General features: G+C 40.5%; 1 protein-coding gene across 1 annotated transcript in view; it reads right to left on the bottom strand.

The window, feature by feature from the left end:
• LOC124722062 (beta-galactosidase-like) overlaps window positions 1-17,369 on the bottom strand; it is a 305,764-nt gene that overhangs the window by 118,812 nt on the left and 169,583 nt on the right. Inside the window, exon 4 of the mRNA XM_047247258.1 lies at window positions 14,464-14,527. Coding sequence (XP_047103214.1) covers window positions 14,464-14,527 — 64 coding nt within the window. The remainder of the gene's footprint in view (window positions 1-14,463; window positions 14,528-17,369) is intronic.

Raw genomic sequence — 17,369 nt, 5'->3', positions numbered from 1 at the left:
AGCTAGGAAGCATGTTGCATAGCATGCATTTCTGTCCATGGTGATTAAACACCCTATTTCAGTTTTTGCATGAGCATATCATGGTTCACACAATCAAAAGCCTAAGTCATACATTTTTTATGTAATAAGTGTTTACAAAGTTTATTGTACACTCCTGGAAATTGAAATAAGAACACCGTGAATTCATTGTCCCAGGAAGGGGAAACTTTATTGACACATTCCTGGGGTCAGATACATCACATGATCACACTGACAGTACCACAGGCACATAGACACAAGCAACAGAGCATGCACAATGTCGGCACTAGTACAGTGTATATCCACCTTTCGCAGCAATGCAGGCTGCTATTCTCCCATGGAGACGATCGTAGAGATGCTGGATGTAGTCCAGTGGAACGGCTTGCCATGCCATTTCCACCTGGCACCTCAGTTGGACCAGCGTTCGTGCTGGACGTGCAGACCGCGTGAGACGACGCTTCATCCAGTCCCAAAACATGCTCAATGGGGGACAGATCCGGAGATCTTGCTGGCCAGGGTAGTTGACTTACAACTTCTAGAGCACGTTGGGTGGCACGGGATACATGCGGACGTGCATTGTCCTGTTGGAACAGCAAGTTCCCTTGCCGGTCTAGGAATGGTAGAACGATGGGTTCGATGACGGTTTGGATGTACCGTGCACTATTCAGTGTCCCCTCGACGATCACCAGTGGTGTACGGCCAGTGTAGGAGATCGCTCCCCACACCATGATGCCGGGTGTTGGCCCTGTGTGCCTCGGTTGTATGCAGTCCTGATTGTGGTGCTCACCTGCACGGCGCCAAACACGCATACGACCATCATTGGCACCAAGGCAGAAGCGACTTTCATCGCTGAAGACGACACGTCTCCATTCGTCCCTCCATTCGCGCCCGTCGCGACACCACTGGAGGCGGGCTGCACGATGTTGGGGCATGAGCGGAAGACGGCCTAACGGTGTGCGGGACCGTAGCCCAGCTTCATGGAGACGGTTGCGAATGGTCCTCGCCGATACCCCAGGAGCAACAGTGTCCCTAATTTGCTGGGAAGTGGCGGTGCGGTCCCCCATGGCACTGCGTAGGATCCTACGGTCTTGGCGTGCATCCGTGCATCGCTGCGGTCCGGTCCCAGGTCGACGGGCACGTGCACCTTCCGCCGACCACTGGCGACAACATCGATGTACTGTGGAGACCTCACGCCCCACGTGTTGAGCAATTCGGCGGTACGTCCACCCGGCCTCCCGCATGCCCACTATACGCCCGTGCTCAAAGTCCGTCAACTGCACATACGGTTCACGTCCACGCTGTTGCGGCATGCTACCAGTGTTAAAGACTGCGATGGAGCTCCGTATGCCACGGCAAACTGGCTGACACTGACGGTGGCGGTGCACAAATGCTGCGCAGCTAGCACCATTCGACGGCCAACACCGCGGTTCCTGGTGTGTCCGCTGTGCCGTGCGTGTGATCATTGCTTGTACAGCCGTCTCGCAGTGTCCGGAGCAAGTATGGTGGGTCTGACACACCGGTGTCAATGTGTTCTTTTTTCCATTTCCAGGAGTGTATATTATGTGCTTAATTTTCTAAAGAAATTACCGGCAATAATGAGTTGAGGCAACAATTATTTACCCATGTTTCATCTCCTTTTCTGTGATATAGCTTGATAATACCATGTTTAATTCTGTCTGGGAAATCATCAACTCAGATGAACAGCATTTTATGTAGGTTGGAACTTAAAAATAGTGGCAAAACCGCTGTGGAGACATTATGCAATGGAATCTACTATTGTCACTGATAGCAAACATTGTTGACATATCTACCTTACCTCTGAGCAAAGGGACTCACCTGTCCCATGTCACCAGTGTGCGCACAATCAAGAGAAACACAGTCACAGTGTCACTATGGTTCAAAACGGGAACAACAGATTTGGATCAAGATTGAACGTGCCAGAGGTCGTACAGCATGACAGTCTCAACAAGGTCTTCAAGAGGCATGAAGGGAATTAGCATTGCCGTACAGAACAGTGGCACGTTGGATAAAAAGCCTTCAACAAAGATTGGCAAATGGTGGCAGACACACATCGGGCAGGTCGTCCTAGCATCTCTGAAGAAGAAGTGCAAGATGTTGCCACGTTAGTGGACAATGATCAATGCCATACGATTTGTGAGCTCACCCATGAAACCGGATTACCGCATACGACTGTGCTTTGCATCCTGAAGGAATGCCTGGGCATGCAAAAACTTGCATCACAATGGATTCCGCATGACTTGATGGAAATGCAGAAATGGATTTGCTACGACATTGCTCAGATGCACTTGGAGCACTATGAGCATGAAGGAGAGGCTTTCTTACGCTGTATCATAACTCTGGATGAGACATGGGCCACATTGTATGCGCCAAAACTGAAACGCCAATCCAATCAATGGTGTGATTATGGGTCGTCGCAAAAGTCGAAAGTGCGTCATAGCCCCAGTATGGTGGAAGTTATGGTGATTCTCATATATGATTGTGATGGTGTTATCTTAATTCATTATGTTCCTCCATGGCAGACAATCAGTGCACAGTATTACTGTTCGTTTTTGGAGCATCATCTGCTACCAGCTTTGAGAAAGAAGTGGCAACACTTTCTGTGCAACTCACACATCATTTTGCATGACAATGGGCAGGCGCATACATCTCAAGCTGTGACTGCTCTGTTTGACTGGGAAGTACTGTAGCATATTGTACCATCCACCATACTCCCTGGACTTTAGTCCTTGTGACTTTGATTTGATTCTGAAGATGAAGTGTTAGTGAGTTCAAATTTCATTGAATGGTTTTTAACAGTTCCTAGTGGTTCCACCTTGTGCACAAGAGCAATAATTGTGGTCACAATGCACTTTAAAGTGGTCAGCTCACATTCAGTGGGGTTGCAGCCAGACTGTATCTTGGGAGGATGGTTGAATCAGCTGAGGCATGTCAGCAGTGTCAGAGGCTGTCAAGGATGCTATTCCCTTGGACATCACACAAAAAAACTGTTGTTTTTGACCACAGAATGGTGTAAATGGCACCTCAAGGGAAGGAATGATTTCAAGACACCCTTTATGCCACATCCTGATATCTTTTTGTGTCAATCCTGAGTGATGGTGTCTGAAATGTTGTCCTGTGCCACCCATAAGAATACCATCTGATTTCAATGCTGGATGTTGTGATTCTCACTTCCATCATAGATGTGTCAAGAGAAGGGTTGCCTTTCCTATGAAGTGACCTGTCCATGATGGTGTTGGGCAGAATTCTGGTGAAACTTAGTGCCAGTATGACATCATTCACCCACCCATCATTCTGAGGTCTGGCTTCCTTTTTGCATGTGTCTTCACCTTGTTGTTTGAAGCATCACTGAGCCCAAGGGTGATGTTGCAGGGCTCTACATTTTTGCATTATTACAGAGGAAGGTTGTAGGCACTTTTGAGACAAATTCCACAGTTCTGCTTCACAATTGGGGAAAATGGTCTTCACAATTGTAGAAAATGGTAATGCTTCAAAAAAGTGATCCTTCAGTTATTCTGAATAGTGTTCTTTCTACAGCACCAATCATTAGGGTTGCATCCTGTTTCATTCATGTGGCAAGGATGCCTGATTAAGTGTGTCTGCACAAACTTTTGTTAATCTAATCTTGTCTTCATGGCAACAGATGGTTATATATTCCTAGATTTGTCACTTAATTCTGGCTCTAGAAACTTTGTAAGTAGGTGTTTAGCAGTATAGTCGAGGTCTATTTCGAAATGTACGCCAACACATTTGAGAAATATTTTAGATTGTGTTACACAAGCATTTTGTAAGAAATATTTTTTGTAACTGCCCCATGAATCATGGGCATCATTGAGCTGGGGTGCCTCAGTGATACAGATAGCTGTACCGTACTCTGAGCAGCTATAACATTATACCACTGACCTACTATTGATGTAAGCCTGTCTATGCAATAGCAGCATCACCTGGTGAGGTATGACTTCTAGTCAGACACACACATGGTGCATGTCGTATCAGTGAATGTGCTGTTCATGTGTAGAATGGGAAAGACACATAATCTGAGTTTGACCAAGGGCAGTTTGTGATAACCCAGAGGCTGAGCACAAGCATTTCAGAAACTGCTTTATTTGTCAGGTGGTTGAGGAGTGCTGTGGTGAGTGTCTTGAAAACATGGGAAAACTAAGGTGAAACCATGTCCAGACATCATAGAGTTGGGTGGCCACCCATCATTACAAGTGTCAGACATCATAGGAGGGGCAGATTGGTAAAACAGGACAGGCGGCGAAGGGTGGTGGAACTAATGTCAGGCTTTAATGCTGCGCAGATTAATGATGAAACTCTCATTTGACCATTGACACTGGATAGCATAGTGTTGCATGGTCTGATGAATCTTGATACCTTCTTCATTGTGTTGATGTGAGGGCACAAATCCTCCATCTTTCAGGGTAACAGTTAATCAACACCTGTACTGCGGGATGAAGATGAGGTGGCCGTGGCTTCATTATCCTCTGGGGGGCATTGACATGGGCATCCATGGGTCCAGTGGAGCTCATGCAAGGCATTGTGATGGCCAAGGAGTATTGTACACTGGTTGCAGACCATGTACACCCTTTTATGACAATCATGCTTCCTAATGACAGTAGCATTTTTCAGCAAGATAACAAACCATGTCACAAAACCAAGGGCGTAATGGAGTGGCTCAAGGAACATAGTGGTGAGATCCAATTGATGTGCTGCTGGGCCTCCACCTCACCAGATCTAAACCCAATCAAACACATCTGGGATGTGATTGAATGTGTCATCAGAGTTCATGCCCTCCCCCCCCCCCCCCCTCCATTGAATTTATGGGATTTGCTTGGCTTGTGTTAGCAGATGTGGTGCCAACTCCGTCCAGCATCCTACCAAGGTCTCATTGTTTTCATGCAATGGTGCATCATCACTGTTTTCCATGCCAAATGTGGACATACCAGCTGTTAGGTAGGTGGTCATAATATTCTGGCTGATCCATATAGATACAACCACAACATAGGGCTATCTGTGGAGAATCCTGGAAAGGGGCAACAGCCTTTTCAGTACTTGCAGGGGAAACAGTCTGGATGATTGACTGATGTGCCCTTGTAACATCATCCAACATGCCATTGCTCTATTGGTACTGCAAATGGCTGAATGCAAGGAGATGCTACAGCTGCTACTTTTCCCATGTTCATGCAGCTCTACCAAATGATGGCATCCTGTTGGGTAACATATTAGAGAGGTAAAATAATCCCCAATTCAGATCTCTATGTAGGGTCTTTTCAGGAAGATTTCATTATCAAGAAAAACAAAACTGCTATTCAACAGATTGGAGTGTAAAATGTTGCAGCCTATAATCGGGTAGGTACGCTAGAACATTTGAAAAAGGATGGCAGGATGAATAGGAGTTCTGGTCAGGTGAGTGCAGGATCACAAACACAAAATCAAATAGAGGTAATGCAAGAGCAGGTCTAACAACAAATGAGAAAATATGAATGTGGTAAGCTATTATGAGCAGCATAGTGAATGCATTATTGTAACTAAGACAGTCATAAAACCAACACCCACCACATTACTACAAAATTATATGCCAGCTAGCTCCACAGATGATGAAGTGATTGAAAGAATGTATGATAAAGTAAAAGAAATTATTTAGATAGTTAAGGAATAGGAAAAAAATTGTGATGGACGACTGGATTTTGGTAGAAAGAAGAGGAAGGGAAGGAAAAATAGTGGAAGGAAGTGGACTGGAGGAATGTAATGAAAGAGGAAGCCACTTGGTATAATTTTGTACAGTGCATAATTTAATCATTGCTAACACTTGGTTCAAGTATCATGAAAGTATGTTTTATACATCAGAGAGACCTGCAAACACTAGGAGATTTTGGATTGATTATATAATGGTAAGACAGAGATTTAGGAACCAGATTTTAAGATATTTGCAGGGGAAAATGTGGACTCTGGCCATAATTTATTGGTTTTGAATTATAGATTAAAACTGAAGAATTTGCAAAATGGTACAAAATTAAGGAGATAAGACCTGGATAAGCTGGAAGAATGAGAGGCTGCTAAGACTTTTAATAATTGACTGTAACAGGGGAAATGACAGCAGAAGACAAATGAGGAACTTTGAGAGGTGAGGTAGTGAAGGCACCAGCCAATCAAATAGGTAAAAGGCAAGGCCTAATAAAAATCCTTGGATATCACTGGCGATACTGAATTTAACTGATGAAAGGAGAAAATATAAAACTGCAGCAAATGAAGCAGGTGACAGGAAATACAAACATATAAAAAATTAAATTGACAGGAATTGCAAAATGGTTAAGAAGGAGTCGCCATAGGACACATGAAAGACGCCTTTGTAAGAAAGATACACAGCTGTATGAATATCAAGAGCTGAGATGGAAAACAAACACTAAGCAAAGAAGGAAAAGCTGAAAGGTGGAATGAATATATAGAATGGCTATACAAGGGAAATGAACTTCAAGTCAATATTGTAGAAAAATTTAATATGAAACAAGGACTCTGGATTAGATGACATTCCCTCAGAACAACTGATATTGCTGGGAGAGCTAGCTGTGGCTAAGCTATTCCACCTGGTGAGCAAGACACCTGAGACAGGGGAAATAGCCACAGACTTAAAGGGTAATGTAATAATTCCAAATCCACAGAAGGCAGGTGCTGACAGATTAGAATATTTCGGAACTCTTAGTCTGTAACAGTATTATGAAAAGGAAAGTTGCTACTCACCATATAACAGAGATACTAAGTCGCAGATAGGTACAACAAAAAAACTGTCACAAATAAAGCTTTTAGCCATGAAGGCCATCATCAACAATAGACAACAAACATGCACACACACACACACACACACACACACACACACACACACACACACACACATTCAACTCACGCACACAACTGCAGTCTTAGGCAACTGAAACCACACTGTTAGCAGCAATACCAGTGCATGATGGGAGGGGTGATTGGGTGAGGGTAAGGAGGAGGTTGGGGCGGGGAAGGGAAGGGATAATATGGTGGATAGTGAAGTGCTTCAGGTTAGATAGAGAGCATGGAAGAGGTGGGGAGGTGGGGGGGGGGGGGAATAGCAGAAAAGGAGAGAGGTGAAAAGACTGGGTGTATTGATCAAATGACAGCTATGCAATGCTGGAATGGGAACAGGGAAGGGGCTGGATGGGTGAGGACAGAGACAAATGAAGGTTGAGGCCAGGAGGGTTATGGGAATGTAGGATGTACTACAGGGAATTATGAATTCACCGCCAGGGTTTTGACTACATCTCGTCATGCCCTGAAATGAGAAATGTCCTGTCCACTATCCTTCCCACCCCTCTCACAGTGGTATTCCACCATCTGCTGAACCTACACAATATACTTGTCCATCCCTACACAAGCCCTGTTACTAACCCCTTATCTCATGGGTCATACCTCTGTAACAGACCTAGATGCATGACCTGTCCCGTACATCCTTTCACCACCAACTACTCCAGTCCGGTCATGATCATCACCTATCCCATCAAAGGCAGAGATACCTGTGAAACCAGTCACGTGATCTACAAGGTAAGTTGCAATCACTGTGCTCCATTCTACACAGGCATGACAGCCAATAAGCTGTCTGTCCACATGAATGAGCACCGAAAAACTGTGGCCAAGAAACAAGTGGACCACCCTGTTGCTGAACACACTGCCAAACATGACATCCTTCATTTCAATGACTGCTTCACAGCCCGTCCCATATGGATACTTCCCTCCAACACCATCTTTTATGAATTGCGCAGATGTGAACTTTCCCTGCATACATCCTATGTTCCTGTAAGCCTCCTAGCTTCAATCATACTTAGTCACTGTCCCCACCTATCCAGCCCCTTCCCTGTTGCCATTGCAGCACAACACACAGCCATTATTCCGTCATCACACCCAGTCTTTTTACTTCTCTCCTTTTCTGCAACGCCCTCCCCCCCTCCCCCCCCACCCTCCCGTTCCCCTCCCCCCACTCGCCTGCTCTCCGTCTAACCTACAGCACTTCACTATCTGCTGCCCCCACCATACTATCCCTCCCCTCACCACTCCAGCCTCCTCCTTAGCCTCATACAGTCGTCACTCACATCATGCAATGGTGCTGCTGCTCGCATGCAGTGTGGTTTCAGTTGCCTGAGACTGCAGTCATATGTGTGAGTTGCATTTGTTTGTTTCTCTGTGTGTGTGTGTGTGTGTGTGTGTGTGTGTGTGTGTGTGTGTGTGTTATTTATTCTGGATGAAGGCCATAATGTCCGAAAACTTTATTTGTGACAGTTATTTTGTTGTGCCTACCTGCAATTCAGCATCTCCACTGTATGGTGAGTATCTACTTTTTTTCATAATATTGTTACATTCCGTCCTGGATTTTTCATTTTTTGAACTCTTAGTTTAATAATTAATGGTTATAAAGCACTGACATGAATTATTTACAGAAGAATGGAAAAAAATGGTAGAAGCCAGCCTTGGGGAAGATCAGTTTGGGTTACAGAGACATGTCAGAACAAGCTAGGCAATAGTGACCCTGCAACGTACCTTAGAAGATACAGAAAGGCAAAACCTACCTTTATAGCATTTGTAGTCACTGAAGAATGAAATAAAGAGGAAGTGCAGGGAAGCTAAGATGAAATGGCTGCATGAAAAACGTGAAGAAATCGAAAAGGAAATGATTGTCAGAAGGACTGACTCAGCATATGGGAAAGACAAAACAACTTTTGGTGAAATTACAGTACACTGAAGGCCTCTATGAGGGGAAAGAGTAGTCTGATGTGCTAGAAGAAGAATCAGGAATTGATTTAGAAGAGATAGAAGATCCAGTATTAGAATAAAAACTTAAAATCAAATGAGGCAGAAGGATAGATAAAATTTCAACAGAATTTAAAAATCATTGGGGGAAGTGGCAGCAAAATGACTGTTCATGTTGGTGTGTAGAATGTATGAGTCCGGCGACATACCATCTGAGTTTCAGAAAAATATCATCCACACAATTCTGAAGACTGCTAGAGGTGACAAGTGCGACAATTATGGCACAATCGGATGTGTTATATGACAATCAGTTTGGCTTTGGGAAAGGTAAAATCACCACAGAGGCAATTCTGACACTGAGGTTGATAATGGAAGCAAGACTAAAGAAAAATCAAGACACGTTCATAGGATCTGTCCAACTGGAAAACGTGTTTGACAATGTAAAATTATATAAGATGTTCAGAATTCTGAGAAAAATAGGGGTACACTATAAGGGGGGGGGGGGATGAATAATGTACTATATGTACAACAGCCAAGAGGGAATAATAAGAGTTTATGGTCAAAAATGAAGTGCTTGGATTAAAAAGGGTGTAAGACAGGGATGTCATCTTTAACCATTACTGTTCAATCTGTATATCAAAGAAGCAATGACAGAAATAAAAGAAAGGTTCAGGAGTAGGATTAAAATTCAAGGTGAAAGGATATCAATGATACAATTCACTGATGACATTGCTACCCTGAGTGAAAGTGAAGAAGAATTTCAGGATCTGCTGAATGCAATGAATAGTCTAATGAGTAAAGAATACGGACTGAGAGTAAATCAAAGAAACACAAAAGTATTGAGATGAAAAAGAAATGAGAACAGCAACAAATTTAACGTTAGGTTTGATGTTCACAAAGTAGATGAAGTCAAGAAATTCTGCTACCTAGGCAGCAAAATAGCCAATGATGGATGGAGCAAGGAGGACATCAAAAGCAGACTAGCACTTGTCAAAAGGGCATTCACATTCCTGGCCAAGAGAAGACTACTAGTATCAAACACAGGCCTTAATTTGAGGAGTAAATTTCTGAGAATGTATGTTTGGAGCACAACATTGTATGGTAGTGAAACATGGCCTGTGGGAAAACCGGAACAGAAGAGAATTGATGCATTTGCGATGTGATGTCAGAGACGAATGTTAAAAATTATGTGGACTGATAAAACAAGAAAAAGGGGGTTATGCACAGAATTGGAGATGAACGGAATATGTAGAAAACAATGACAAGAAGAAATGACAAGATGATAGGAGATCTGTTAACAAATGAGGGAATGGCTTCCATGGTACTAGAGGCAGCTGTAGAGGGCAAAAACTTTAGAGGAAGACAGAGATTGGAATACACCCAGCAAATAATCGAGGATTTAGGTTGCAACTACTACTCTGAGATGAAGAGGCCAGAAAAAAAAGAAAAAAGGAGAGAGAGAGATTTGGAGAAAGCTTTTGACAATGTTAACTGGAATACACTTTATACTTCTGAAGATAATAGGGATAAAATTCAAGAAGCAATTGGTTAATTAGAATTTGCACAGAAATCAGACCACATGTATGAAATTTGAAGGGCATGAAAGGGGAACAGTGGTTCAGAAGGGAGTGAGGACTATCCCCAATGCTATTCATTCTGTACATGGAGCAAGTTGTCAGTGATGGAAAGCAAGGAGGAATTTGGGAAGGGAATTAAAGTTTTTGGAGAAGAAACAAAAACTTTCTGGTTTGCCAATGACACTGTAATTCTGTCAGAGATAGCAAAGGACTTGAAAGTAACGTTGAATGGACAGCATCTTCAATGGAGGATACAACACGAGCATTAACAAAAGCAAAACAAGGGTAATAGTTGAAATAAATCAAGTGATGCTGAGGGAATTACATTAGAAAAAGAGATGTTGAAAGTAGTAAATAAGTTTCACCATTTGGGCAGTAAAATAAATTGTGATAACTGAAGTAAAGAGGATATAGCATGCAGAGTGGCAATGTCCAGAAAAACCTTTCTGATGTCTTGAGTATAGCCTTGTGCAGAAATGAAATGTGGATGATAAGTGATCCAGAAAGAAAGACAACAGAAACTTTTGCAATGTGATACTACAGCAGAATTCTGAAGATTGGATTTATTTATTTATTGGTCCTGTGAATCTAGGACTGTACAGTGTAAAAATGATATTGGACCATTCATTAATTACAATACACATTCCTTAACTTTTTCCTTTCTTGTCAGACATCATTTTAATAAAAAATAAAATTATACAATAATTTCTTACTCTACACATTTTATAAAAACAGCCTTAATCAGTGAGGCAGTTTTGTTTTTCTAGGTATTCCCTTACTCTGTAGAAGCAGTGCTCAACCAAGTAATCCTTCACAGTTGATTTGAACTTGGTTAAGTCCATTATTACTTTTGTGATTTGATGCCAGGGTGGAGTATGCCTTTCTGTAATAGTGCTGTGTTTGTCTGCTGTACATATACATAATTTATTGGTCCTGTGTGGTAGCTATGTACAGATCCATTACGGGTGATGCTTGGACTTTGCTGTTTAGTTTTTCTTTAAAATAGTTACAGTTTAAAGTATATAAATAAATGGAAGTGGTAGTATTTTATTTTTCCTAAATAGTGTCTTGCATGATGATATTTGATGTAACCCTTGCATTAATCTAATAATCTTTTTCTGCAATCTAAATGATTTCTGACTAGCTTCACAATTTCCTCAAAACACTGCACCATATTTCAATATTGAATGAACATAAGCAAAATATATGGTCCTGAGATCATCATGTGATATGCAGTTTCTTATTATTCTCATTACAAAACATGTTTTGCTCAGTTTTTTGTCCGCATAGTCCAAGTGTGTATCCCATTTCATGTTTTGTTGACTCCATACACCGAGAAATTTTGTACTCCCATTTTTTTTTTTTTTTCAATTTTTTGTCCACTTATTTCTACAGGAGGATTTGCTGGTATCCTATTCTGGGTGGTGAAAATACCCATTGCAACAGTTTTTTTAGGTGTCATCTGCAAATTGATATAGCTTACTCTTTTTACTGTTCATCTACAAATTTTTTATATATAATTAGAAGAGAAATGAACCCAATACGGAACCTTGGGGAACTCCATGTTTGACCACTAACAATTCTGACTGGTGAGTTTTGACTGTCCCATTTACTTCATATATTATCTCTATGAGTTGTTTTCTTTCATGTAGGCGTGATTTAATACAGTTATGTGCTGCTCCCCTAATACCCCAGTTCTGAATATTACCTAGTAATTTATCATGATTGATGGTATCAAATGCTTTTGACAAATCTAGGAATATACTTGAGTTATGTTCCTGTCTATCTAGGGCCTGTAGAATTTCATACAGAAAAGAAAAGATTGGTGATTTCTCCTAAAACCATGTTGAGATGCTGTTAGCATATTATATTTATCTATGAAATTTGACAATCTTTTATAAATGAGTTTCCATAGAATTTTAGAAAAAACACAGACAAAAGAGAAACTGGTCCACAGTTTGAAACCTCTTCCTGGCTTCCTTTTTTGTGTAGTGGTTTAACTTTAGTTATTTTTAAACTTGTTGTAAAGCTGCCAGTTGAGGAAGACAGGTTTACAAGATACGTCAGTGGTTCAGAAATTGAGTCTACACATTTTTTATAACAAAATCTTGTACATTATCTATTCCTGATGAATGTTTTGATTTTAGAAGCTTGAGATGAAGAGGCTTGCACAGGATGAATGGAGTTATGTAAGACCAATCTTTGGACTGAAGATCACAACAACAGCACATACTTTGTAGGCTGATAGCTTTTTTTCCAGAATAATATAAACAAACTGAAGTCTGCTTCCTGCTTTAACTGTGATTTAGTTGCAGTGACTGAATAATTTTTCCATCCTTACAAGTTGTTTATCTAGGTGTATGAGTTGATTGATTCCAGTTATGCCTCACTGATACTGTAGTCATAGCATACTATGTACCTTCTTTTTTATGACTCCTGGATATTTTATGATTTATTATGCTGCTGTTATGCTGGACCAGTATGTGGCCATGTGCACATTATTAACGTCACACTGAAAGTATCATATGAAGAGCCTTTAGACATGTACTACTAATGATTGTATATTCATGTATGGCAACACATGCCTTACATTGTTATACAAACATTAAGTGCATATTGTAACGTATGCTCTTTTGTAGTTCATATCTTAAGGATTGTTGATATGACATAATGGTACTTACAGTGTGGTGCTCAAAATAGGCACGTTGTTGATATTGGTTCGATGTAATAAAATTTTAAAATAAATTCTATGCTGCTAATGTTGTTATTAGTCATCAAAAATGAAGTCCACATGTCTTGCATGAGCTCTAGAGCAGCAAGAATATAAAACGTAGCATACTGCAGTTTTATGTTTTCTGAAGCGCACAATTTTACATTTCTGAATAATTGAATTATCAGTCATTGAACCACTTCAAAATCTTATCAAGATGTGACCAAATATTTGTAAAACTTTGTTCACATAGTTCTTCATGGTAGATAATTGCATCATCTGTAAAAAGTTTGAAGTGGAAGGCCACAAAAATAAAATATGAACATTGAGTGTGCCAACACACTTACCTAGGGCATGCATGAACTTACTTGTACATCTTTCAGTAACCCTCCATCCAAGATAAAAAGCTGCATCCTACCTACAAAGAAATCCTCAGTCCAGTCATCTAGTCACAAATGTTGTTTGATACGCAGTATGATCATACTTTTACTGATAAGTATGGTGTGGTACTGACTTGAAAGCTTTTCAGGTGTCAAGGAATACTGAATCTACCTGACTGTCTTGATGCATGTAATTCAGGATATCATGTGCGAAAAATGCAAGCTGAGTTTTGGGTCACCCATATTTTTTCAATCCATGGTGGTTGGTATGAAAGGGGTCATTCTGTTCAGGAAACATCCTTGCATTTGAGCTCAGAAAATGTTCTAAGCTAGATTCAATAATATTGAATGACAATTTTACATATCATTTTTGGTACCCTGTAGATAAGTGTGATTCATGATTTCTTCCAATTAATGGGCACAGTTTTTTGTTTGAGTGATCTATGGTATATTGTGGTTAGGAGAGGGGTAACTCAGCTGCATATTCTTTATAGAATCTGAAATGATCTCGCTAGAGCTCTGGAACTTTGTTCAGTTTTCATGATTGCGGCTGTTTTTGATAGCATTTGTAACACAGGCATGAACAGCACTCAGACAAGTAATTCTTTCAGAGCAAAAGTTTTTAAGGTAGACTATGACTTTGATACACAAGACAGTATCTTTTTCAGTAGCACCAAGTGTGTTTCTTACAGCTTTGCAGACTGTATTTTGCAAATACTTATTGAGTTCCTCAGTTTATTATACATTTACATGCTTATACTTATTTCACTCTTTTTATTAAGTCATGCACTGTCATAATAAATGTTATTAGTTGAGCGTCAATATAAGAGAGACAGTTAACTATAGGATTTACACTGACATCAAAACTGCAACAGATATTTCATCACTAATGTGATTTTATTATAACAATATCACAAAACAGATTAATGACATTAAAATAGTACAGAGTATTTGGGTTCTGTATTTAGCTCAATTGTATCACATAACTTACTTTGATCACTAGTACGCAGCCTGATATCTGGATTGAGGGTAAGCAACCAGTATGGTAGACCACCCTGTAAAACAAAACTACAAATTTGGCAAAACATCTTACACTTAGATTAAAATATTGAAAACATATTTTTACTATTAGATTCACTCACAAGTGAGTGCATACACTTGGTGATATTATCCAATGTTTGTGTTACAGTTAATCAGTAAAAAGACTGAATGGATGGGTTTCCCGTTTATAGACACAGACCATATTCTTACATGATAATTCCAATCTATAGCATGTTTCTCATAAACATATCAAGTAATATCCTCCTGTGTAATGGCAAATACATTCTACATAAAGTTATGGACTATTTCAGATTACATTTTGTACAGTAATAGACTGACATACAATCAGCAGAATCAGTCCTGTTTTAAACTGATAGACTTTCATTCTTCCTTTCCAGTATGACTTCTGAGCAAGAATCATCAACTTTATGAACCTCCTTAGACTCAGGCAGACATTCCTGGAAGAATTTAGCCCTGTTGGTCTGATTACTCTTCCTGCAAGCACTAAGGAACAATGATGTTCATAATTACAATACCAGAAGGAAAAATGACATTCATTACTCTGCATTAAGGATATCTGTAGCATAAAAACTGGTGCACAATGCTGGATGTAAAATTTTTTGTAGCTTAGCCAGTTACAGACAGCAAAGTAAAATTTGAAAACAAATTGAGAAAGCTTTTCCTTGACAACTCCTTCCATAGAAGTATTTCTATTATTGCAGTGAGCAAAAGATGGTGGATAGGAATTACTGTCTCACATCTGTATATTTAATTGAAAAAAAGAAAAAGAAATGATCATAAATGTTCAGCATCTACAAATTAATTTGTGATGTGAAAGTAAAACTAATTAACTAACAGATGGCAACAAATCTGCAACCTTTGAAAATAAAATGTGTGTCAACACATCAATATCCACAACATTTTCAATATTTCCTGTACATTCATTGCTCTACCTACAAATAAATTACTGTCTGCAATGTACTTTCCTGTACATAGCCATCCAGGATCACACCTGGCCCAAGTTTCACAGCCTGTACACAACACCTGTTATTCTCACTGGTGAAGATACCACTGTACCTAAATCAATATCATGCATGTTGCTAGTCACACACTCATTTACTTTAACAGAGCAAACATTACTTGATATGGCGCTTCAGCATATTCAAACTCTAAATTCCCACAAGGTACTGGAGCTAATAATCCCACAATTTTACTATTTTCTGCACAAATAATCTCACACTGTCAACTCCCCCCCCCCCCCGGTTTTTGCTTCCATGCCAATACCACTCTTATTTAATCTTTCAAGTCTCCCTATATGCACAACATTTCTTATCCCAAGATCAATGAATCATTCATTGTCTCTAGTCCACCACTTGTCCCATATTTTTCACCTCATCTTCACATAAGCAGGAGTAGGTACACTGGGCACATGTGCATGTTCCTTACCATAGCATTCAGTTTCTTAGACATACACATATCGTTTGCTTTCAGTGCAATTAACTGAACTGAGAAAGTTCACTATGTTTCCTCAAGGGCACTCCCCTGTGTTTTCAACCCTTGCATGGTTGATCCTCTATCAGTTACACAAAAAAACAAATGACAAGAGAACAAAATAGAATGATGAGAAGGGCACTTAAATATAATATCAACACGACCCTTCTTACTGTAACTTAGTTCCTTCACCTGAGTGGTGGCTTGTGATTACTGCTTTACACAAAAAACAATTTGCTGTACTCCTTGCTCACAACAAAATACATTGTCTGTTCCAAACAGTGGAATGTAACATAACTTTTTGACAACCCTCAGAACACTATCTGAGTCTACTTTACCCAAATTGTGCATATAAGCATAATTACAACTCTGGTAGAAGACCCCTGACTTGCCGTGATGCTTGCAAGAGAAACAAAAATCCTGCAGTCATCCCACTGCATGTTGATGCTGCAAGTTGTAGCTGCCAATTTAGAGGTGGTGGCAACCACTTCTGACACTACTTGTAGTGGCAATGTGGATGGCCATTATGGTGACAGGTGGGGCTGGTAGGCGATATGGTTGGGATATTTGCAGTTCACCACCCTGAGCTTTACTACAGTGGGCTGGTGGCAGCTGTCAGGTAGTGATCCATAATGGAAACAGCACTGGTTGAATAATCTCTTTATTTTGTAAGAAGCTACAGCATGTAACAGTTACCCAGCAGATGGACAATGTGTAACCCCTCAAGTGATGGTGGCAGCTGAATAGGTTATGCCATAAGCATGGCAGCTATAATTCTGAATCAGCTGTTCAGTACAAAGTGTACCAGGCTAGGCAGGATTACCGTATTTACTCGAATCTAAGCCGCACTCGTATCTAAGCCGCACCTAAAAAATAAGACTCGAAATAAAGGAAAAAAAAATTTCCCGAATCTAAGCCACACCAGAAATTTGAGACTCGAAATTCAAGGGGAGAGAAAAGTTTTAGGCCGCACCTCCAAATCGAAACAAAGTTGGTCCATTGTAATATGAGACCCAATTTAGGTCGAAAGAAAGACGATACAGTACTTTGGTTCGAGTCGTAATCTTAGCAATTAAGCTTTACCAGGCAGCCATTGCTATGCGTCAGGCGCTCCGTCCGTATTTATACGGGTACCCTTCCTTTTTCACGTGCTTCATCTGGTTTGAGTCGATTGCTTATTTTGCTTTGATCTGATAAGTGCCGTTTTCTTTGTTATAGGTGTTTACGTCACTCTAAGCTGAAAATGCATTACTGTACTGTGTCATGCATTGTTTGTCGCATTCTGATAGTGCGTGTTTATGGCGTGTCGCCGCTCGTCGCATGGTTTGCTTTTGTGCGCGCTATCGCCGCTTACAATAAAAAACA

Source organism: Schistocerca piceifrons, chromosome X, assembly GCF_021461385.2.
Source record: "Schistocerca piceifrons isolate TAMUIC-IGC-003096 chromosome X, iqSchPice1.1, whole genome shotgun sequence".
NCBI lineage: Eukaryota > Metazoa > Arthropoda > Insecta > Orthoptera > Acrididae > Schistocerca > Schistocerca piceifrons.
Note: the sequence above shows the minus strand (reverse complement) of the source record. Positions and strands in the feature narration are given on the sequence as shown.